Below are 23,632 nucleotides of genomic sequence, written 5' to 3'. Positions count from 1 at the left end.
AGAATTTGTAGACAGCACCAAGTCATAATTTTTTTCCGACTTAGTGTGTAGGGTGTTTTTGTACCTCTATTCACTGTAATGGCCTTCGAGCTCTTCTATTAATGCAAGGTAGCTCTGGCTACCCGTTCAATAAATAAATAAAAGATAAGATAAGACAAGACAAACGAAGGGGGTGAGATATCAATGTAAGATAAAAAAAACTAACAAAAAAATGGGTCGAAACAACACTTATAAAAGTTAGCAGTGGGGAGAGAGAGAGAGAGAGAGCGAGAAGAGGGAGCCCCTGTGAGTATGGTTTTCACCGAGAGGGGGTGGCCTCACGCCTCCCTCCTCCCAATAGTGATTTTCCCTTTAGCTCCTCGTGAGTCGGGGTGGTTTTTTTGTTACCCCTGGTTTGTTCCAATGGTGATAGATTTCTCCCAACCATTAGGGTTGTGGAGCTTTTGATCTCTCCGACTAGATCCGGTAGTGACTATGTTTCTCATACCTTTAAAGCTATGGAGTTTGTTTATTTGCTTTGTTTTTGCTTCTTTTTCCTCTTGTTTTAGCATATCGGAAGGTTGGAGATGGTTTTGAGGTGTGACTTTAGCTTGTGTCTCCGACTCATTTCGAGCTAAATCTACAACGTTTTGGCAGAGACCTTGCGACACAATCTGCTCAATTGTGTTCGTCGTTCGCTTCTGAAGACACCACCTCAACAACCGGCGGTGTCGAGCCTCCACGCACGAAGTGTGGTCCTCACACGCCAAGGGTGGCCCGCGTGTGGAGAGCCACGCTCCACGCTTCCGACCGAGTTTTAGGGGTGTTTCAAGTTGGAGGGGCAGCAGCAACAGGGGAGGTCCGGGGGTGGTGCGTTTTTACATGCGCCGGTGACCGGGTGGTTTTCTTCTTTTGGCAGTATCTGGGCTTCTGTGATTTGTGTTTTTTTCTTATTTTTGTACATTCTTATCTTGTTTACAATTTACCTTTGTAATGGGCTATAAATTACTTACATTTTAGGTGGCTTATAAGTTAGACCAGACTCTCTCATTTTAGTTGAGTTGTGCTTTATTGTAAAGAGATGAGCAAATTGTTTGCTCATGTAAATTTAGTTTGTTGCTTAGGTAACTGCTTTAAGCTGGGTTTGTTCCTAACTTAGTGGTTAGGGATTCTGTATCTCTATTCACTCCTTGGCCTATGGGCTTGCGTTTATAGCTTTCGGGCTGGTTGTTTGTCTTCGGATTGTTGTATTTGGCTTCGAACTTGTTATTAATGGAACTTCCAGTTCCAGTTCAAAAGAAAAAGAAAAGGGGTCGAATAAAGATTTGATGGCTCAGTTTTATGTACATATCGTTTCGAGAGTATTATAGGGCAGTACTTATAATTTTTTTTAAACATGGTCTCCATAATTATTTATTTTTTTTTTTTAAAAAAAAAAAAGAAAAAAAGAAAAGGAAAAAAAAAAACTTATAAATTTTATTTTTATATATATATAGACTCCAAAATTAAATTTTACCCTTCAAAAGTGTTTTTTTTTTTTTAACACCTAAACCTTACTACATTCTGAGTACTCTAGTCCACTTCATTATATAAGTTGTGTAAATATTATTTTCAGAGAGGTCTTGAAGGGAATTAAGGAAAGCAAATTGGGTTTAATTGTTTAAATGCCGGCATGCTGTGAAACTCGTAGTAACACGTGCCTGCTACCAAACAAAGGCTCATATAATTTCACCCAGATCGAGTTGAGTTTTTCTATCACTTAATTTTTAATATCGTCTAATTTTTTAATTTGGTTAATATACCGCACCAATTTACTATTGGAATAACAATGTCTTCCTTCCCCTCAAAACAAAAAAAATACTCTTGCATAAAAAGACAAAAATGAAAAAATAGAGTTTTTTTTAAAAAAAAAAAAAAAAAAAAAAAAAATTCAAAATAGACTGAAGTGATGCTTTTTTCTGATCGTTTTAAAATATTTTTTTTAATCTTATGCAGGGTATTTGTCATTTGGGTTGCAAAAGGGGGCATTGCAAACCCAATGATAAATATATCAACCAAATTAAAAGATGGAGAAGGCATTTCAAATTGGATGGTAAATTGAAAAGTATAAATATAGTTTGAGTTTACACATTAAAACAAAGTTGCATAGCATCCATTATTGTCTTGGCCCTTGGGTCCAGTTCTAATTGGAACTAAAGAAATTTGGACATGTGTCCCACAATAAGACACACGTCCCAATTCCTTCGAGCCCATTCAAGTGTCTACATAGTTTAAGCAATTCCCAATTCTAGATAAAAATAGTCACCCTAAATTCGTGTTAATTAGTTAAAAAAAAATTGGATATCAACAAAATTCCATTATCAAATAATTTATTGGTAATAAACTAATAATCAAACTTTTTGAAGACTCTTAAAATTTGATAATAACTTGTATAAAGCAGATCACAACTATTAACTATATGTTCATCGACAATTAGGAATTTTTAGTAATCGTTTATTCTTCATATAGTAGAAAAATAGAGAGACCTGCTTTGGTTCGTTCTATTGCCAACCTTTTTTCTTTTTTAATCTTAAAAAAGGTAGGAGAGGACAATCAGTGCGATTATTTTACCTGTGTGTGATCATAGAAACATTTATTCGTTCGGGACTGCATAAGAAGAGCCTAGACGGTGAGAATCACGTGTGCTATCCCAAGTCTGATTGAGTTATACACTGACCTAGGGATTTCAGGACATCAGTGAGACTCAAAGTGACTAATACTAATCAAGTTTAAAGATTTCGAACATTTACCCTACTACTCGTGCAACCATTTGAAATTACCTTTTAGGCCAATGAAAAAGAGAAATTACAAATGCATATACAGTTTGAAGATCCATCAAAAAATAGTGACAATAGTGGCCTTAATTTACACCATTGGCAGATTGTTTATTTAAATCATCTAAATTATGGGTGACAAAGAGTCAAAGACTCAGTCGTGTTCTTGAAATTGGGTAGTGATGGGGTTGGGTATTGCGATGAGTAAATGAGAATATTTGAACAAATTCACATTTCGGTTTAGGGCGTCTCATATTTTCTGTCCGAATTATTAATAATTAAAAAAAAAATATGATGTAAATTCAGATCCAAACAAACGTTGCTCTATAGGATTACTCCAAGTAAAAATTCAAGGCATTATAATTAGGTCGGAAAGCTTTTCAATAATGAAAGAAATAAAAGTTATACCTACTCTATGCCTTTTCAACTCCTAATCTTGATCTTTTGTTTTTTCCCCAAGGCCAGCACATCTGTCCCTATTATCCCTTGGAAGGCATTATTTTATCACAAGGCAATATCGTTCTATCATCAACCCCCTCAACTACGCCATTAGAAAAACCCCTTCAACTACATCAATCAAATCTCCATAAAGGAAAAAGAAAAAAAGAAAAAAAGAAAAAATATTGGTTACAATAATTCAAAAGCAGCTTGCAGATCTACCAACCATGCTGTTTGTACCAACAGCTAACCTTAGTGGCTTTCATGTCTCCATCATCATGCTAACTTCTTTGCTTCATCTCTAATAAAACTTTAAACAATCAAAAACCACAGACAATCATTGCTATTATCTCTCTCCTCCCTTTCCTTTCAAGTCTCCAATGCCCCCATCACCCCATGATAGAAAAAAAAAAAAAAAAGAAAAAGAAAAAAGAAGCTGAATCACAACCTTAAAAGTCCTCATCACCTTACACGAAGCCAAGTTAAGGTCCTGATATTTTCATCTACCTCTCCTGTTCTCTCCAATAAAGACAGAACCAAACAAATCCCCTGTCTCCTCCTCTTCCTCAAGCTGCCCTGTTTCTTTCCCTCAGTTCAGACTAAAGTGTAGGGTAATGTCATATACCTAAAACTCCTAGCCATTATATATTCTCTCTGTTTTCCCCCAGGACACAGTTCAAGGCCATCAAGAACCATGAAGTCCAAAACCCAATTCTCCATCAACCTCAAGCTCATCCTCCTCTGCTTTGTCTTTCTCATCATCCTCCTCTTCCTAATAAGATCAAGCTTTCCATCTTCCCAGCCACCCATCCCAGAAACCCACCTCTCAAATTCAACAACAACATCAGAATGCTCATCATCCCTCCTCTTGAAACCAAGTTGCACAAAAACCCCACCTTCCCTAGCCAACGCGCTCATCCACTACGCAACAACCAACATCACCCCACAACAAACCCTGAAAGAAATCTCGGTGTCAGCAAGAGTTCTAGCAAAGAAATCGCCATGCAACTTCCTAGTCTTCGGCCTCGGCCATGACAGCCTCATGTGGACCTCACTCAACCACGGCGGCCGCACAGTTTTCCTCGAAGAAGACAAGGCCTGGATCGAGCAAATCCTGCAACGTTTACCCTCATTGGAGTCATACCATGTTTCATACGACACCAAAGTTCACCAGGCTGAGGAGCTGATGAAGATTGGAATGGCAGAAGATTGCAGAGTTGTGGGTGACCCGAGATTCTCCAAGTGCCACCTTGCCCTCAAGGGCTTTCCAAATGAAGTGTATGACATAGAGTGGGACTTGATTATGGTGGACGCGCCAACTGGGTATCACGATGATGCGCCGGGGAGGATGAGCGCCATATACACGGCCGGGTTGATGGCGAGGAACAGAGAGGAGGGTGAGACGGATTTGTTTGTTCATGATGTTGATAGGGTTGTGGAGGACAAGTTCTCCAAGGCTTTTCTTTGTGAAGGGTACTTGAGCGAACAAGAGGGGAGAATCAGGCATTTCAACATTCCAAGCCATAGGACTCGCCAAGAGAGACCCTTTTGCCCGTAGAGGTTTCATTCTCTCTTCGTCCTTCTTACTGTGTACCCTTTTAATGTTCTTGTATAATTCATGGTTTCTCATAGAGATACGTTACTCGAGGGAATTGGAGCTCTCGGATTCTCCTTATATATATATGTATTTTCACCCTCTTTGATCCTTTCCACTGCCATTCTGTGTGAAAATCGGATTTGAGCCCAAAAGAGGGGAAAATTGTACCATTGGCATATATAATCGGCTTAAATTATAAATTGTCCACTCTAATATAAAATCGGATTTGAGCCCAAAAGAGGGGAAAATTGTACTATTGATATATATAGTTGGCTTAAATTATAAATTGCTCACTCTAATATAAAAATTAATTCAAAAATCTAAGTGGTTGGCTTAATTTACAAATTGCTCATTGAGTCAAATTTCATTAAAAAATTAAATAGATTCCGTTCCACACTTAGCCCCTGGGAGAGACCTTGAGCCACCTCAGAGGTGGTCAGGGGTGGTATGCAGCCACCCCCAAAGGCATCTAGGGGTGGTGTGCGGCAATCCCCAAATGAGCCATTTTTTCTTTCCATTTTTTTTTTTTTAAAAAAATAAAGTTTTATTTATTTATATTTTTAATAGATTTTTTATTATTATTATAATCGACACGTGTAGCCATCTTATTGGAGCTGGCGTGGCGCTTAACGAAATCTGTCAAATTTTTTAATAAAATTTGACTCCAAGAAGCGATTTGTAAATTAATCCAACCACATAAATCTCTGAATTAATTTTGATACCAGATGGAGCAATTTGTAATTTAGGCCTACCATAAGGACCAATTGTACAATTTTCTCCCAAAAGAGTTTAAAATCTAACAAGTTGCATTTATTTGGGAATCTTCTCTTTGTGCAATGAAGTTATTAAAAAGATTAATGCTATATACTTTCTCATCTTTATCTTTATTTTATTGAGCTAACGTGGTATCTTTAGATCAACTCTCGTTAAAAATAAATATCTAAAGATTGATGGAAAAAAATCACATCAATCCAATAAAATAGATGTGAAATATGGGTTTAGTATATATCATTACTATGTAAGAAAAAATATGTTTGAAATTGTGTTAAGAAGCTTAAAAAATGTTTTTAGTATATTAAAGGAAAGAGTCCGATTGGTAAAAAAATTTAAAAGCACTTTTTTGACAAACTATGTTTTTAAGAAAGCTTGAAAATAAAGTTTTTTTTTTTAAAAAAAAGCTATTTTTAACATTTTTTTTTTTAAAAAAAAACATACTCTATTTTTCAACACAATCCCAAACATTAAGGTCTCATTTGGTTCGCGTAACATACCCCTGGAATGAAATGACTATTCCTATGGAATAGTCATTACTTTGTTTGGTAGGGGTTTATTTTCTTATAAAGAGAAATACATATTTCTCTAAAAATGAGAGAAATAGCTAGAAAAAATATTCATTATTTTTTATTTTTTCTCAATTTTTTTTTTTTAAAAAGAAGAAAGAACGAAAAGAAAAAACCCTTTTTACACAGTGGCTAGCCGACCACTCCAATGAGTGGTCGGCTAGCCACATATGGAGTTGGGAGTGGTGCGACCACTCCTAGAGCATTTGAGGGTAGCACGGGCCATCCTTGATGGGCTTTTACGGGTGGCCGGGCGTCAGGCCACCCCTGATGAGTATTTGAGGGTGGTTGGCCACCCACTAGTTTTGTTTTAACAAAATTATTTTATTTTATTTTTTTAATTTTATAATTCTAATTTTTTTAAAAAAAAAAATTGGAGTTTTTTTTAGTAATTTTGATTGGATTCCAATAAAAATATATAAGTTGTTACCAAACTAAAGAGTAGGAATAGTCATTCCATTCTACTCTCTTTAATTCTCAGTAATAACTATTTTATTTCTCAATAGAATACTCATTCCGCAATCCAAACGAGGCTTAACATGCTCTTCAGAGTATCTTCAACAGAGCAACCAAATTCTTAATTATAGCTACACTTAATGGTTCGTTTGAGTGTTGAATTGTTTTGAATCAGAATATTATTCTAATTCAACGTGCGAATTACGAAGTTTGATTTTGTGAGATAAAATTTGAAACAATTTAAAAAAGTTGAATAAAATATAATTTATTTTTTAAAAAAAGTATAATATTATTGTACATTTTATTTAAAGCAAACACACTTTTAACTATTGTGGGTGCTTTTTCGTCTATGGGAGAAGAGGCAAATTAACTTTTTATGGTGTGTTTGGTTTGTATAAAAAGTTGAATAATATTTTACTTTTTTTTTTTTTTTAAATAAATCATATTTTATTTAACTTTTTCAAATTTTTTCAAATTTTATCTCACAAAGTCAAACCTCGTAATTCGCGCAGTGTATTCGAATAATATTCGGATTCAACACCCAAACGCACCAGAATTATTCACACTACAATATTATTTTATTTTATTTATTGTTTATTTCTCTCTCTTTCTCTCGTTCTCAACGACTTCAACCTATTCTCTTCTCTCACTCTGTCTCTCTCCCTCTCCAATTAGCTATCGTTGTCAACTTGTCAGGGCTGAGCATGGAGTGTGGTGATCTCGTGGGAAATGGGAGGATAGGTTTCGGTTGATTCGGTTGGAGGAAAAACTCGATCCGGTGAAATCTAGGTTCACAGGATCTATTTTTTTTTCATATGAATTCTTCGTCTGGCCGGTTTGGGTGCAGAGAGGAAGAAAAATGGTTGGGTTAAAAATTAATACAAAAAATTATTAAAAAATAATATTTAAAGAAAATAAAAAATAAAACACATGATCTGTTGGAGTTTATAACGAAAAAATAGTAAGCAAAATATAAAATATGGCTTTTTAAGTAGTTAAATTGAATAATAATGCTAAAAATGCTCTTAATAGGTCGACCTTTATGCTATTCACTTGAAACTTCAAAAGATGCAAGCTGATGTGGTGGGATCCCAAATTCAAAAGCTGTCCCATAAAATACGACAAAGCATGCCCCAATTATTAATTAAGGGAATAAGATCATTTTCATTTAATTTAATGAAATGAATAAAATTTATTTTATTTTAAATAAAATATTAAAATATAAAGTTGATGCATCTATCGGTGTATGTGAAGTTAATGTTAACATGTTTTATAAAATTTTAAATAATGTAAAATTATATTAAATTTTGACCGTAAATTAAATTTGCTTTGTCATTTCTATAACCATGGGGTGAAAGCTATGCTTGTAATATGGTTAATGGGAACAATTGTCAAATCATAATGTTTTGACATTTATATTGACCAACTACCACTATGGATTGATTTGTCGTCCAACCATGTATGATGTGTCTCTTGGACAGGAAAATTATTTACTATAACATCATCATTACCGTAATAAAAAAAAAAAAAAAAATTACAAAACGGATTTGTAAAAAATTTATACAAATTGATCTCTAAAGTGGTATGCGTTCTTTAAGTTATTAAAAAAGCATTCGAGAAGTACATGCAATTAAAAAATTATATACTCTTCACATGCAAGGGACACATATTACTATTAGAAGTTGGTTTATATGAAATTTTCTACAAATTAATTTGTATGAAATTTCTGTCCCAAAAAATAAATACAAAGAACAATGTAAAGAAAAATGCAAGATTATCTTGGTTATGAAATTGAAAAAAAGCAATGCTAAAAAATTATATTTTATCTCAACGACTATATTAAAAATATGAGTAATGTTACACACACTCTCACTTTTCCACACCCATTTCCATACTCCTTTAGATGGCTTTTAAAACTACTATTTGTAGGCAGCACCCAAGTCAGAATTTTTTCAGACTTGGTGTGTAGGGAGTTTTGTACCCCTATTCACTGTATTTGCCTTTGGGCGTTTGATATATCAATGAAGATCGGTTTTCCTGTTTAAAACACCAATAAAAATGCATATCAAAGCCAATTGTGGTTTTAAAAGCCACCTAGAAGAGTGTAGTAATGGGTGTGGAGAAGTGAAAGTGTGTGTACATAGCATTACTCTTAAAATATAACAATTGCAATTAATCTTTAAATTATTTTTAACAATGACTGATTCAATAGTTAGTTTAGACTATCACATCAGTATTACGAGATAGTTGTAGAATATAACATACTTTCTAGCATTACTCTTTAATATATTTTTTTTTCTTTTTGAATGTTTTACAAAGTTATTATTATTATTATTATTATTATTTTAATGGAGTCCACTTAAAAAAAGTGTTTGTTAGACTTTGTTTGAAAGTAGGGGTGGAGCTACGAAGGGGCCCAAAAAAAAATTCAATATCTTTGGAGGTCTTATCCATCGCTCATGGCAATTTATTTTAATTCAACATCTCCTTTGGCTGCTCCTCCACCGCGGATGATTCGATTTCAGCCTCCTTATGCCGCTCTCAACTTTGGATCCTCCACCTTCTTGAAATTCTTGGATTTGATTTTTTTAAAATCAAATCTGTCCACTTTAAGAAGCTTCATCACCACACAAGCGAGCTCTACCCCACCAGCAGCCAGTGTGTTATTCCTTTATTTTGCTTTGTTTGTGTGTTTTTGGGCTTTTTGTTTTATCTATCTTTTTATTGTTCTCCTCTATTTTCCTTGTAATTATTACCTAATAGGTGAATGGGTTATCTGGACTTTATACACACTTTTAACCACTTTTACTGGTGGCTTGGGTTCTTCGCATCCGCGCCAAGATCTAATAGACCTGCGTCATTCATTTGATGCAAATCCTGATGGAATACCCTTCCATAAGACGTTTTGATAGTTTGATAGCCCAATTCAAAACATTTACTAGTTTGATACCCTTTCTTTAAAATGTGTGGTAGCTCAGTACCTTTTTGTGAAATTATCCTTTAAAAAATTTAATAACATAGTTCAAGCATGAGTTGAGTTGAACTGAACTTGTCGAGTACCCAGTTCGATTCGAATGACATTTTCAATAAGCTCGAACTCGTCCGAGCTTCCAATGAACTGAACTTGAACACATATCTCATAACTCAAGTCGAGTTCAAATCAAATAGGCACCTTTGTAAACAAACCATTCTTAAAATGCTAAAGTTAAGCTCGGCCCAGCTCCGTTACGGCCGTATTCGCAAAGCTTCGGCCATTAAGTTCACTTCTTTGTAGCCCGTTGTCCCATAGACGTTTAAAAAATTTTAAAAAATAAAAAATAAAAAAAAAATTGTCAAACCTAATGCACGGAAATCCTGCCCCCAAAACAGAGAATACGAAACCCACGTAGCCAAACAGAAACCTTATCACCTGCAAACAACTCTCTCCCTGTGTCTCACAGTGTTTCTGACTTTCTGGGAGACGCATTTGACGTAATTGAATATTAGCAATGGCGAAGGCGAAGAAGCGGTTGATGACGTCGGCACCATGGAGGGGCGAAGAGGAGGCTGCCGAGGAGTTTCGGGACGCGAAGCTCAAAGTCACGAAGCAGCCTGGAGCCGAATCTGTGATGCACGTCCCTCGCAAAACCAAGGACAAGTCCAAGCGCCACGGCCACCATGATGACGATGATGATGATTCCCTTGAGATTGACCCCCAGCTCCGCTATAGCTTTCAGCGCAACTACCAGGTCTCTCTCGCTCTCTCTCTCTCTCTCTGGTTGGTAGTTGATTTTGTGTTTGGGTTTATCAATGAATTTTGGTTTTCCTTTTCCTTTTTTTTTTTGTTAAAGGATTGCGTTTCTCTTCTTACCCAATTGATAGAATTCGCGATTACGTGCTTGAAAATTGCGTATCTGTGGTTAAACAATTCGTGGTTTCTCGATTACTTGCTTGCGGTTGTTTAGTGATTAGTAGTAGACCCTTTCGCAGAGTTGGTTGTTCGTAGCTATTTCTTAGTTGTTTAAATGGATTTGATTTGTCTGTTGTTTCTTTTGTTTAGAGATGATTTGGTAAGTTTCCACATTTAACAAAGTCCTATATTCTACCAGTTGGGCGATGTATTACAACTCTATCATGTGACTCTGGGTCAAGACTTAATTAAAATCTTACTATTGCCACACTAAACCAAACAGAATAGAGTGTTTCAAGTGATGGACCATGGGAAGTCATGCTATTTGAAACATTTTCCTTTCCTGCATAGCTAATTAGCAATACAATGATTTGTGTTCCCCTGTCTAAATATTTTTAGGGGTTGCCATCTCCAACGCCCTTTGTCTGGATCAAAACATGACACTTTTGTCTTTGTACACAAGATTTTTTTTTTTCATAAGTAATACAAATTCACTAAAAGTGCAAAGGGTGCAACCTTAACCTTAATACACGGGGAGTATACAAGAGACCCTTAAAGTAAAGAAAAAGACGGAACAAAATTTCAAAAACTCAGAAATATCAGAAACATACAAACTATTCCATACTGCTCTCCATGTATAAAGGGATTGTAATATCATCTTCTTCAGCTCGACCATCAGTTTCATGATCTTCAAAGCTCCTTGTATTCCACTCTCTCCAAAGACATCACACTAAACATAAAGGAGCCAACCTCCGCATTTTTAAAAGGTAAAGATCACTTACAGAATTTGGGCTTCCAAAATCTCAAGCATAAATGAGGGAGAGATCATTTGAGTGCTACAGCAATTTTGTTGCTGTCTCTCCTCTTCTGATTGGTGACTTGTACAGGCACCTACTGGGGTTTAAACTTATGACCTCACTCTCCATCCCATTTTCATAGCGGACTGATATGCCATTTGAGGAACAGATTTTTGACAACTTTGTCTTCCTATAAACTTGTGGTAAATATCTACTAAACATGGGCAATGATTGCAGCATGAGGTGAGGTTTATGCAATGTGGTGTCTTCCATGATTGTAGATTACTGAATTTGATTGGGATTTTTGATTTGTGAAAGCAATCAACATTCTCCTTGCTACATTAACTAAGGCATGTTGGCGTATATCACATATAGTCTAAACATACTAAAGCTTTTCAGTCACTCACTGCTTGAATAACGCAGATTTACATTTTTGTTTTAGTTGGTTCTCAACAAAAATTTTACTCCTTATCTATTCCACCTGCTTCCTTTGAAGATGTTTGTATCTTGATTTGTTCTTACTTGAATTTGAGATATAAGACGTTTTTTTATATGCAGTTTCTTCAACGAGTATTCAGCACTGACACCCTTGTGAAACCTCTTCCGCCTGCCATGGCCTACAATGTTTCCCGCAACTTGAACTTCTTCACACGCATTTTCACCCAATTCTTTGGTAAGTTGATTTCCTTTTGCCTTTTTTGGTGGTGGAGAAGATGGAAATGATACAAATTGTATGGTACAATACACCAATTAGAACCTTTTAGTTATAAGGATTCATATTTGTAGCTCTCCTTTTCAGTGACTACAGTTTAGGACTTCTGTCCCCCCCTCCACACACGCACAGATAATCTTTTTCTTTCACTCAAGCTGGGGTAGGGGGGTATTTCTGCATCATAATAAGTATGCTTGTGAAGCTTCTGAACCTTTTTTAATGCATTTGGGCTATCAGATCTATAATTTCACTGGAAGTAATATTTTCAATGGTTCGTCTCCTACATGTTTTCCAAAGATACAGAAATATAAATTTAGGGAGATGGTTATGCATCTCTATCTCTCTGAAATAAACACATGATAAACAAATTAGTAATAACAAATGGAAGTATAACTGGTTGAAAGAGATTCTCCAATGTCCAATAAAGGTACTTTCCCTCCTAGCCCTCTCCCTTGTATTGCTTATGAAAAAAGAAAAAGGGTACTTTTATCTCACCAAACGTTTAAGCTCAGATTGGTTGAAATTATGCCTGAAGCTGAATCTCGTTTTTGACCCTTTCCAAGAATAAGCTAATCTTGGTCTTATGATTGCACCCAAGTTCATTAAAAGTCGAAGGATTAGGTCATGTATCAAGCCTTTGTCATTCTTCCCTCCATTATTGTAAATTCTAAGAATGCTCAAATTTATGATTGCAAGCACAAGCTACCTAATTCTCATGTCTAACATACTTTTTGTGGCAATGCAGATCCTGAAGGTATTGCAAATGCCCAGAAATCGCTTGGGATAGGACAGGAAGAGAAAGATCGTCGTGTTCGATGAAACAGAATGGTTAGGATCTAGTAAGTCTATTGCAAATGCCCAGAAATCGCTTGGGATGGGACAGGAAGAGAAAGCTCGTCGCGTTTGTTGAAACAGGAAAGAGGGGGTGTTGAAGACATTATCGGAGATTTTAGTTGAACTCATTTGGTTTTTGACATTGTCAAGAACTTTTTTACATAGTTTGTAATATCTCAAGATTAAAAAAGCAATCTTTAAATTCAGTGGGATCCCTACTGGGTCATCAAAATGTATGACTAATGGATTTGCAACCTTAGCTGAGGGTTTCACTGAGTTCACTTTACTGCCATTTTTTGATCATTTTCCCACCAGGGCTGCATCATGGTAGTTCCAAAAACAAGCTTCTTTCCAATCGTAAGTGCCCTAAGGGGGCCAAACATCGGAATAATTGTATCTTTTACATTACATAAACTACAAATTGAAACTTAAACAACTCGGGCTGAAAAAATGTAAAGAATTTGAAATCTTATCCAATATCCTAGCAATATAATTTACATTATATCTAAAACCTGCACAATTGAAAAAGAAAAGAATATCTATGAAAAAGAAAAAGAAAAAGAAAAAGAAAAGAAGAAAAAACACAAACAAGAGGTTCATGCTACTGCTCTATTTGGGATTCCATAGCTTGGCTCATCATAGAAGATTAATGGATGAGGAAGTCCATATTTGTAATGGCAGTGAAATTAATGCGCCAGAATGGTTTATTCGGGAGAACCTCCACGCCATTAACCCCATTCACTCATTCCACATTCTGATAGAAATTTCTGGTAATCCTGTTCAAGCTTGCTGTCAGCATGTGACACCTCTTCGAAAGAAGCTTTAGATTGATCATCTGAATGGCTCTGCAAACCAAGATTAATAAATTTCTGTTTAGAGATGCAAAAGCTGGTACTTCAACCTTGAGTCTTGAATTATATGAGCTATAAAAACAATTAACTTACATTTGCTTATAGAAAAAAAGGGGTAAAAGAAAGCAAATTGTCAATGTCACAACCTTAGCATTGCAAAAATACCTATAAGATTCTGAAATTATTAACACACTAAAAGATAAAATTCCTATAACCCAGAACAAAGCAGTAGTATTTAAGTTTTTCAGAGAGAAATGTTTCTAAGGGCACTAGATGAGCATCAGTAAGCTTAGGGTCATTAACGAGTCAATGAAGCCTAAATATAACCCATAATTAAAAAACCTGAAAAAAAAAAAAAACAGATTATGTAATATGTAATTTATTATCTGGTCCCATTTTAGAAGTGATAGTAGAAGTATTTTTAAGCTCCAAGCATGCAGTGGGTTTTCTAACAAGCAAAATTTCAATCTCTAGCACAAAATCTTCTAAAGCAGTACTTTATTCTAATGATTTAGCCTATAGACTAATCCTCCATCATAGTCACTAGAATCAAGACCCCAAGCATAATACAACCTAGTCACTCTCACGAGTTAAGGGGAGATAGATGTTGAGATTTTCAACAGCAATATACCAAGTGCTTACATAGGAATGTGGACTTGACTCAGCATCCAAATCATCTGTTTCTCTTATGTCACTCAGGGCAGATTTCCACCGCATGCTTCTACGCCCAGGATGGTGTCCCTCTGATTCACTCGCAACTTGAGATCTCAACTCTCCAGCAGCTCTAGTGTAAAAGGCAGCAATTATGCATCTAATGCAAAATGCTAAAAGTGGAACCAGAACTAGAAAATAACCAGTTGTTTTAACCTGATAATAAAATGCACAAGCATGCTGAGGTCACTAGTATTCAACAACTTGTTAAGCAAAAGTCCTTAGAACATGACTGATAACAGTACAAACCTATCAAAGAAAGAAAAAACAAATTACAGTAAAAGTAGGCTGCAAAACTATAAAAAGATGTACTTACATGTGGGAAAGAGTGGGAGGATAGCGCAATGAAACTCTTGTGCTCTAGAAGCCCATCCAAGATATTCAAAGAACCTAGATGATTTTGCAGCAATTTAAAGGCCTGTAACCAATTCATCCCAGTCTGTCAATGATCAGAACAAAAACGGCTCGCAGTTTCAAAAGCCAACAACGTCAAAACTCAAAACTATTTGGAAAATCTACCACCAAGTTCAAGAAGGTTTACATATCGACAATTGATATAAGTATATTACACTTTTCAGGGATGTTCAATACATAGTTACTCGAGCATTTGATATCAGAGAGGCACGTCAAGGGTTAGGAGTTAAGAGGGGTGGGTAAAAAAAATGCCTCATACCTCAGTTTCTTAGAGTTAAATTTTCCATGATGCAGACCGCATACTCAAGGCTGACTTTGTAGGCATTTGTCAATAACATCAGAACTGAGATTCATTGCTGATTAGCAATTGTGAGTCAAAATTATATATCCCAACTCGTATGTATTTCTCATCTATATACATATATATATATATATATATATATTACTTAATTTATTTGCAGTTCATGTCAGTATTACAATAATAGATGATATCGCATGAGGATTAAGCATTATCTTGAGGCATGCACTTTAAACAGGTTCACATCTAAACAGCTCAAAATTACACCTTTGCAACTTAAACTTTGTTAGAATATTAATTATGATTAAATCAATCATTTCCTATCAGCTTAAACTTTTGGAATAAGTGCTGATGTAACATGTATTAGACCAAAGATCCTGAGTTCGAATCTTGTCTCCTCGTCAATTCACTCTCCATTTCAATTAAATATTCCACGTGTTGTACTTCACTTATTAAGGGAGAATTTGAGCCCACACGTGAGGGAGAATGTCATAATATTAATTAAATGATTAAATCAATAATTTCTTATCAGCTTAGCAACTCGCATTTTTCAATTACATTACTCAAAAAAAAAAAAAAAAATCTTTTCCCCATTAAATTAATAACAAACCATACTTAGTAAATTCATAAAAAAAGAAAATATATCAGGAACATATTTAGGGCAGCTCCATGACTGTGCGCTTCCTTTAGCAGAGGAAGCTGGGAAGGGGGGGAGGGATAAAATGGAAGCTTCAGTAGGGTGAGGACTCTATTGCATTGGACTTGGGTATAAAAAAAAATAAAGTACACGATGTACATAAATCAGTCATACATCATAGAAAAAATTATACCATAGTTATGATAATAAACAAACAGTCAGAGTAACTCTATAATGATCCGATAGTCATGCTCACCACTTGAGTATCTCCTGTAGCAGAAGGAATGTTAATGTGCTGCCCCTCAAAGACAAGGTCAATGTCCAGTATAGTCTTATTAGCAGCGGCAATTGCATATATTGAAATCCCATACTGCTTTGAAATTGAAGACAAAGTTTCACCCCTGCCAATCACATTATTTAAGTAGAACTAATTATGATCCCAAGCAGTGTTATATTAGTTCAAAAATTTGCAATTGCTTTTCAGTTCTTGACTTTGTCCAAATTGCAAATTTTATGAAGTCATCCAACTTCCAACATATTAATTAGTTTGCCTCAAAATTTTGACATTCTTTTACACATTTGTTAGCCAATATAACCAAAAGACTGAAACCCAAAAAAAATTCCAAACTTTCTATCATTTCCAATTCCATTTCTTACCAACCAATTCAAACCATATAGCCATAAGTTTCACTGCATTTGAAATTTATATGTATAAAACTAATTAAACAATGACCTTCAATTTTTTGAGTTATTTGATAAAGTTCTTAGATTTTGCAGCCAAAGTAAATTTCAGAAGAATTCAAGTGTGGCATGCATTCTAAAATCTGGAAATCATCTACCTATTCGCTCTACTAGTCAGCAAGATCCATCACCACAAAACCCACAAACAGAGAGAGCATTAATTCCGAACAAAACCCAAAAGGGACATGTCTCAAACGCAGCCAAAAACCCAAATGAGACCCTGAAATGGGCATGTTTCAAATGCAAATGAGATTGGTTGGCAGCAAGAAAACGAAATAAAATTCATAATCTTTGCCATTACTCTTTGACAACATGAACGAAGTAGTGCTTGGAGTTGGTGGGGTGTTCAACCTTCAACATCTCCTGAATCCGAAACCTCCATTTCTGACAGCACAAAATACATAGCTTGGTATAAACGTCTCAAGTACAGTATGAACAAATTTGTCAGTGTCACCGTCTACGGTCAGCAAGAAAAGAAAAGAACAGAAAAAAACTTAGAGAAACGAAAGGAAAGAAACCAGTATAGATTGTACCTGAGCAAGGCCTCTAAAGTGCTTGTGAATGGAACTCTTACTGTAAATGATAGAAAAGCTATGAGAAGGGAAGAATGGTTTTGGAAGGAGTTTCGGAAGAGGAAGAAGGTCTCGTCTTTGGCTTAGCTTCACTTCCATCACACAAGTTTTGTGTGATGCGAAGAAATTGGTTCTTCAAGTCAAAGCCTGTTTCGTTTGGTTGCGTCTTTTTTTTTTTTTTTTTTGGGCGAGTCTAAGAGCATCTCCAATAGTAGGCAAATGTTTAAGATTTTATGTTGAAATTAAGCTGTAATTTTATTTTATTTTATTTTTTTTTAAAAAACAAATGCCATATTAGCACAGACGGATCACATATAGTAAATATTTTAGCATTTCTCATTACGAAAAGGCCTAAATTGCCTTTTTTTTTTTTTTTTTTTAATAAGGTTAAATATCTTTTTTCTCATGAACTACAATAATTTATAAGTTGCTCCTAGAAACGACACCTGTCATACTTGGCCACATTAAACTATTATTTTGGTACAAAAAACTTTGTCGCTAGGAAATTTTGTTAAATCAGACAAAATATGCATTTTTTAGACGTTAAATCTTGATAAAGAAAAAAAAAACCCTCAACTAAAAAAAATTACAAAAATTGAGAACTAAAAAAAGACATTAAAAAATAAATAAAAATTCAGAATTAAGAATTAAATAAAAATATAAAAGAGAGATTGAGAGAAGGGGTGATTTACCACCCCTGGGTCCAAAAAAATGCTTGGGGGGTGGCTGATTCATTCGGTGGGGAGTGGTTCGGCCATACCATGGGTCTGGTGACCCACGACTTGAAAAAAACTAGACCTGTGGGGATATTTAGTTGTTGTGTGCGTGTGTGTGTTTTTTTTTTTTGTTTTTTTTATGTTTATGTTTTACCTTTTTTGGTTTTTTTTAATTAAGGGTAAATTTGTATTTTTTATAAATTGTACAGTGGTATAAGAGACATTTCACCTCTTTACTGTTTGATTTAATCCTAAACCCTAACAGTAGGAGTGAAATTAAAAGGGATTGAAACATAAGATACTGACATTATAAATTTTGATAATTCGAGATTACGATTATAAATCTCTTGACACTTCACAGGAGTGGGGGTAAGTGGAGTTTTTCTTAACAATTACTACTATTGGTACAATTTCCAGTATAGTGATGTGTTGCCTTTTAATTCGCTTTCTCCAACAATTTGCAAAATAAGGGATTCCACTCTGATACCTAAATCAAATTCTATAGACAAATTTCAAGGAGTATTGAGAGCACATGAATATCAGAGAGATCAGAGAGATTTAATACCTGGGTAGCAGCCTATTTATAGGCATGTAGTTTTGATACAGTTGGAGTGTATAGTCCAATTAGGATTCTAATCCCAGATTGTATGAGATTAGATCTTATCTCTGGAAGAGTCCAGTTCAGGTAGGACTGTCTTTCAGCTGAGTTCAAACTGGTCTCTTATCCCATCTCTGGTGGGATAAGGGTTTATTTTGGGAAATCTGAGATATAATCCATCTGCGCCTTTTTAGGGATTATCAATCAAATCTTATCCCATGAATCCTGACCGTAATATCAGGATGAAACATTTCAGCATGTTTCATCCATATCGCCATGTGGTGATCTCGAGAAAGCCATTCCTGGGACCAATTAGATATGAATACTCATTATGTCCTTCTCGTGTTCTCGAGACAATGATGTCCCAAGACCGTGATGACCGACCGGGTGTTCATGGGCCTTGCTTAATTCGGGCAGGTTGAATCAATTGGGCCCACTAATTCGGTCATGGTCTTGCTCGGGCTTTGGAGAATAATAATTTTCCCAACAACTATCAGGACTCCTAATTAACCCATAACAATACTAGATTCCTATTGACTATTAACATAGAGTAATGCTACACATCATCTCCGGCCCTTGTCCTCCCAAAATTGATGTGGCTCTTAAAATCACAATTGGATCAAAATTCAAGAGTGATATATCAAAAATTTAATGGTGATTTTAAGAGTCACATCAATTTTGGGGGGACAAAAGGAGAACAAGGGGATGATATGTAGCATTACTCCTTAACATAATAGTACTTTATTTCAGTACTACTACTTGCTTTATTCTATGGTAAAGTTTAAACTAATGTAGTACTTTATAATTGGTAAAATGATTAGGTAAAATATTAACTTTTGAATTTAGTTAATTAGTGGCCGACTTCAATCTTAACCATACATTCCAAATTATTTCACAAATTATAAACTCCTAGTAAGAAAATTGTAGTACCCTCATATTTGAACTTAAAATAACAGAGTATGATAGCTTTTTAATGGGAGTTCAGCTATATATATTAAAAACCCAACAAACGTCATCTCTCTCTCTCTCTTTAAAAACCAAAGCCTCTCTCTCTAAGAAAAATCTTTTTTCATCTTTGGCCTTTCTTGCCAGGAGGAGGCTTCATGACTCCTTCCCAGTTTCTGTTTTCTTCCTCTTAGCTTTGTTGGGCTAAGGGGGTTTTGTTTCCTCCCTGATTTTCCAATGGAGGCTAGAAGTTTCCCAACCATTAGGGTTGTGTGGTGGTTTTTGTCCCCCTAGTTTAGATCCGGTGGTAGTGCCCCTTCTAGTTCTTTTGGACTATGGGAGTTTTGTTTTGTTTGTTTTTTCTTTGTTTTATGACAGGAAAACACCTAGTGAGGTGCTGAAGGAGGAGTGGTGCTCTACTAGTGCCATCGGTGACAGCGTTGGCCGTTCCTCAACGTTTTAAGCATGTCGTTAGGCCAGATCTGTATTAATCCGCTATCCTCTGATCTACACGCGCTTCTCAGCTTATGTCGTCGGGGTCTTCTGGTCTTGTTGCTGTTTTCTATGGCTGGAAAGATGATTAGTGTTCGGCGCTAGCCCTCACGTGCTAGGTTATATTGTCATTTTGGGACACGCATGAAGGCCACGCTTCGTTCCTTTTGCTGTGGTTCGGTGGCATCCAGTGGCTTTTGGTGGTTGATGTTGGGAGGCATTCTTCTTCCGGTTGTAGCTTCGTTTTGGGTGGTTTTCTTGTTTGTTGTTGTATTGGTCTAAGCTTGGCTCAGTTTGGGGTACACACCTTGATGGTGTTGTTCTGTGTAAACCAGTTGGTGGTGATTTGTACCTTCTCTGAATGATTAATGAAAGTTTAAATTTTCCCTAAAAAAAAAAGGAAAAAAAAAAAGAAAAAAAGAAAAAAAAGGGAGTTCAGCTGCTCCCTATGAAACCCAAAACATAATAAGAGTTAAAGATCGAACATATCAATTGGCCGGTGGGTTCACACTTTATTATTATTCTTCACCAAGATTTTCAGTCACCACATAAAGAAAAAGGCCATTTCTAGCAAAAGGAACGTTATAGAGGGCATCAACTCCTTCTGTGATCGATCAACCTGAAACTAATTAGTTGAACGTTATAGAGGGCATCAACTGGATCCTTCTGTGATCAACCTGAAACTAAGTTGTTCACAGAAACCTTATTACTTAGGAGGAGCTGATCCTCTCATTTTGGCCGTAAGAAGCTTAGCAAACTCCACAAGTTTGTGGGTGTCTGGCATAACAGCTTTAACAGCAGCATCCTCTCAGTCGCCCTCAGCCACCCCAAGAAGCACCCAAAAGCAATATCGAGGAACCCAGTTCGATCTCCACCGAAGAAGGCCTTCCCTTTGCTACACTTCGAATCCCAAAGGCTTCCTCCAACTGCGCAAGCCCTTCACACACTTGCTCCAACAACGCCTTCCTCGCTTCCTCTCCCTGGGCACCCAGAATGGCTCCTATAGCCGGAAAGAACTGCATCGATATATTTCAATTTTCATTACGACTTACGAGTGAAAAATGATAAGCTGCCCAAATAACACATAAATTCAACTAGTCTAGCTGTAGCCAATTATACATACAGAGAATGTTATTAGCGATATTGCGCACGACATCCAACACATAGGGAGCCAAGGGGACCAATCAAAGAAATGAGTATCTTGTCGTCAACATAGGCAGCCCAAAATCGTTGAAAAGCACGATCCGAAGGATGAGAAGGGAGGATGGAGGGAGCGGAGGTCCAGACGTCGTCATGTATTCAACAATCAGAAGGGACTCGCAGATGGGGTTGTCGGCATGGATGAGAACCGGGATTTTCTTGTAGACAGGGTTGTATTGGAGAAGAAGCTGGCTCTCGGAACCAAACGTCTGTTCAAGAAACTCATACTCATGTTCAAAAAAAAAGAAAAAAAGAAACTCATACTCAACAGCTTACACGTGCCTAACTATCTTCTAATTAACTGACAGCTGTATAACAGAAATACAGATAAGAATTAAGCAAAAACACGTGCTATATACATCAATAGGCCCTCATCACATATGGTCTCGTCCATGCACCCAGAAGCTTCACTTCAATTTTGGCCATGCAAGAGGATATGCTTCGTTTTTTTTTTTTTTTGGATGAATAAGATGATCTGCTCCTAAGCGTTTGTGTGTGTGTGAGAATAAACATCAGATAGTGAATGAAATAAGTTCTGATCAGGATATGCGTGTGAAGATGGCAAGTAAGAGATCAGGTGCCTAGTGCATGTGATCATTGCATTGTTTTTATTTTCTGACGTATGAAACTAGGGGTGATCAGATCCGTCCACGCTTATCGGAACATAAATTTTTTACGAACAAACTAGTTTTTAAGAAATTCATGCAAACTATCTTTAAAAAGCAATACGTGTTATTTAAGTTATTAAAAAAATATGCGAAAAAAATACACATTCAGTTAAAAAGTTGATTTAATTTGTATAAAATTTATGTCAAATTGGAAAGTTGATTTAATTTGTATGAAAGTTTCAACCATCGCGGGACCATCCCCCGCCGCCTACTCACTTTCATCCACCCACCTACCCGTTTGGCTATGTAGAGTCTGATTTGTGTTTGACCCTATTTAATTTGTACTTGCATGATCCGGTTTGATGTCGAAAGCTCTACGGTTGAAAAGAGTTTTGACTCAGTTGAAAGTCGTATTTAATAGTTTCTTCTACTTTTTAGGATTATGTGTTGTATATATTGACTTCTACTTGTATTGTTTATGAAGAAATATTAAAACTTTTCTGCAAATCAGTTAACAAAGCTTTAAGTGGTGGAATACGTAAATTTTTATGCTTGTGATTGCTTGTTTTTTTTTTTTTTTTTCCGATAGATGATTGCTTGTTATTCTTTATTATATTTCGCTTATAATATTAGATACGAGAAATATGATTTATTTCCTAACACTACCTCCATTAATCATTTCCACCAACCTGCATGGCTGCATTAATTAATTATTTCCTCGTTCAAAACGCCTCTTAATTTCTTTGACCGTTACACCGATCATCTCTATCCTCCCATCACGACCGTTTATCCATTTTCCTCAACGTTTAATGCCCAACGTCTCTATATAACTTGAGTCTTCAGCAGCTCTTTGCTCTTCAAGTCTTCTTAGGATCGGAGCACGCATGCAACTTAATTTCACGTTATTTTTTACTATTTTTTTAACCGTTAGATTAAGTTCAAAAATCTGCAATTGCTTTTAATAAGTAATTCATGAAATCTCGATCCATTTCTGACAGCACAAAAAACGTAGCTTGTACGTTGTAAACAAGTCCCAACTACGAGTACTGAACCAGTTTGTTTGGTCACCGAGAAAAGAGAAAAACAAAAACAAGAAACTGTGTAGAAAAAGAACCCAATCTATATAGATTAATGCTTGTGAAAGGGAGGTCTTGCTGTAAAGGATAAAAAAGATCAGCTTAATTCACTTCCATCACACCAAAAAGAAAATTGGGGTTGATGGAGTAAAAGATCGTTTTCCCAAATATTGACTAAATCGAAGGCCAGTTGGTCCCGGCGGGGCTCGAACCCGCGACCTTCGGCTCATAAGACCAACGCTCTAACCAACTGAGCTACGGGACCATCTGTTACAGAGGATTGAAAAGCTTTATCTGTACGGATTGGTTTGATCTTCTACAATTTTCCATAGCAATTAAGTTAAATATTAGGAGCCCGCCCATACTCTTAGTCGTACCTGAATTATTATTTCAGGGTTATTTATGATATTTGCAATATGTAGGATGTAGGATAATATAGTCCAGAAGGTGGTAAAAGTCCACAATAACAAGAGTGGGTGGTAAACTTTTTGAAAATTATTGTCCGTGGGTTAATATAAGAAATTTGTTTAGTAAAATTTTTGAAAAATGTTGTTTTAGAATTTTTGAAAAGTTAAAAAAAAAAAAAAATTGAAAAATGTTTTCAAAACATAAAATAAATTAGGGGTGGTTTGAATAGAGAGAAAAAAATTAGGTGCCCGTGCGCGCGGCCGTCCCAACCCTCTATCTTGTCTGGCAGTTATACAATTCACCTTATCTTGTTGGGAATTGCGGCCACCCATATTTGCTTGGGCTAGCCACACGGCCACCTCTCTTGATCGTTGGGGTTGGTCGTAATCAACTCTCTATTTTTTTAATTTTTAATTTTGAGAAAAATGCAAAAAAAAAAATAATAATTTACTCAATTGAGTCAAATTCTGTTAAAATATTTGACGGATTCCATTATTGTGCTAATAAAAT

At 35.9% G+C, this 23,632-nt stretch overlaps 3 protein-coding genes, 1 non-coding gene and 1 pseudogene across 4 annotated transcripts; 2 read left to right on the top strand and 3 right to left on the bottom strand.

Moving 5' to 3' along the window:
• The first annotated feature begins 3,675 nt into the window (after positions 1 to 3,675).
• Positions 3,676 to 4,936, top strand: LOC133861996 (glucuronoxylan 4-O-methyltransferase 1-like). Its single transcript, XM_062297830.1, has one exon. The coding sequence runs from the start codon at positions 3,925 to 3,927 to the stop codon at positions 4,786 to 4,788; it is 864 nt and encodes a 287-aa protein (XP_062153814.1). The 5' UTR covers positions 3,676 to 3,924; the 3' UTR covers positions 4,789 to 4,936.
• A 5,069-nt stretch (positions 4,937 to 10,005) lies between these two features.
• Positions 10,006 to 13,141, top strand: LOC133861995 (uncharacterized). The gene is made up of 3 exons (XM_062297829.1): positions 10,006 to 10,351; positions 11,868 to 11,982; positions 12,767 to 13,141. The coding sequence occupies exons 1-3, from the start codon at positions 10,112 to 10,114 to the stop codon at positions 12,838 to 12,840; spliced, it is 429 nt and encodes a 142-aa protein (XP_062153813.1). The 5' UTR covers positions 10,006 to 10,111; the 3' UTR covers positions 12,841 to 13,141.
• Positions 13,142 to 13,313: 172 nt separating this feature from the next.
• Positions 13,314 to 17,256, bottom strand: LOC133861993 (uncharacterized). Its single transcript, XM_062297828.1, has 6 exons — positions 17,041 to 17,256; positions 16,809 to 16,891; positions 16,023 to 16,167; positions 14,734 to 14,835; positions 14,349 to 14,573; positions 13,314 to 13,700 (listed from the first exon to the last, which is right to left on the bottom strand). Exons 1-6 carry the CDS (start codon positions 17,176 to 17,178, stop codon positions 13,584 to 13,586), a joined length of 810 nt encoding a protein of 269 aa, XP_062153812.1. The 5' UTR covers positions 17,179 to 17,256; the 3' UTR covers positions 13,314 to 13,583.
• Positions 17,257 to 20,536: 3,280 nt separating this feature from the next.
• Positions 20,537 to 21,456, bottom strand: LOC133859666 (glutathione S-transferase U17-like; annotated as a pseudogene).
• A 1,449-nt stretch (positions 21,457 to 22,905) lies between these two features.
• TRNAI-UAU (transfer RNA isoleucine (anticodon UAU)) lies at positions 22,906 to 22,979 on the bottom strand. The gene has a single exon. It is a non-coding gene; the product is annotated as a tRNA-Ile (tRNA).
• Between the last annotated feature and the right edge of the window lie 653 nt (positions 22,980 to 23,632).

This window comes from Alnus glutinosa, chromosome 2 (assembly GCF_958979055.1).
Source record: "Alnus glutinosa chromosome 2, dhAlnGlut1.1, whole genome shotgun sequence".
Classification (NCBI taxonomy): domain Eukaryota; kingdom Viridiplantae; phylum Streptophyta; class Magnoliopsida; order Fagales; family Betulaceae; genus Alnus; species Alnus glutinosa.
The sequence above is the reverse complement of the archived record's forward strand: the minus strand, read 5'-3'. Positions and strand labels throughout refer to the sequence as shown.

Excerpts from the sequence above, each read along its gene's own strand:
- LOC133861996 (XM_062297830.1), top strand. The coding sequence starts at position 3,925 with ATGAAGTCCAAAACCCAATTCTCCATCAACCTCAAGCTCATCCTCCTC.
- LOC133861995 (XM_062297829.1), top strand. The coding sequence starts at position 10,112 with ATGGCGAAGGCGAAGAAGCGGTTGATGACGTCGGCACCATGGAGGGGC. Across the intron at positions 10,352-11,867 it reads GCTTTCAGCGCAACTACCAG|TTTCTTCAACGAGTATTCAG; the intron begins GTCTCTCTCGCT and ends TTTTATATGCAG. Across the intron at positions 11,983-12,766 it reads CATTTTCACCCAATTCTTTG|ATCCTGAAGGTATTGCAAAT; the intron begins GTAAGTTGATTT and ends GTGGCAATGCAG.
- LOC133861993 (XM_062297828.1), bottom strand. The coding sequence starts at position 17,178 with ATGGAAGTGAAGCTAAGCCAAAGACGAGACCTTCTTCCTCTTCCGAAA. Across the intron at positions 16,892-17,040 it reads ACTTTAGAGGCCTTGCTCAG|AAATGGAGGTTTCGGATTCA; the intron begins GTACAATCTATA and ends TTGTGCTGTCAG. Across the intron at positions 14,836-16,022 it reads CTACAGGAGATACTCAAGTG|GCCTTTAAATTGCTGCAAAA; the intron begins GTGAGCATGACT and ends AATTGGTTACAG.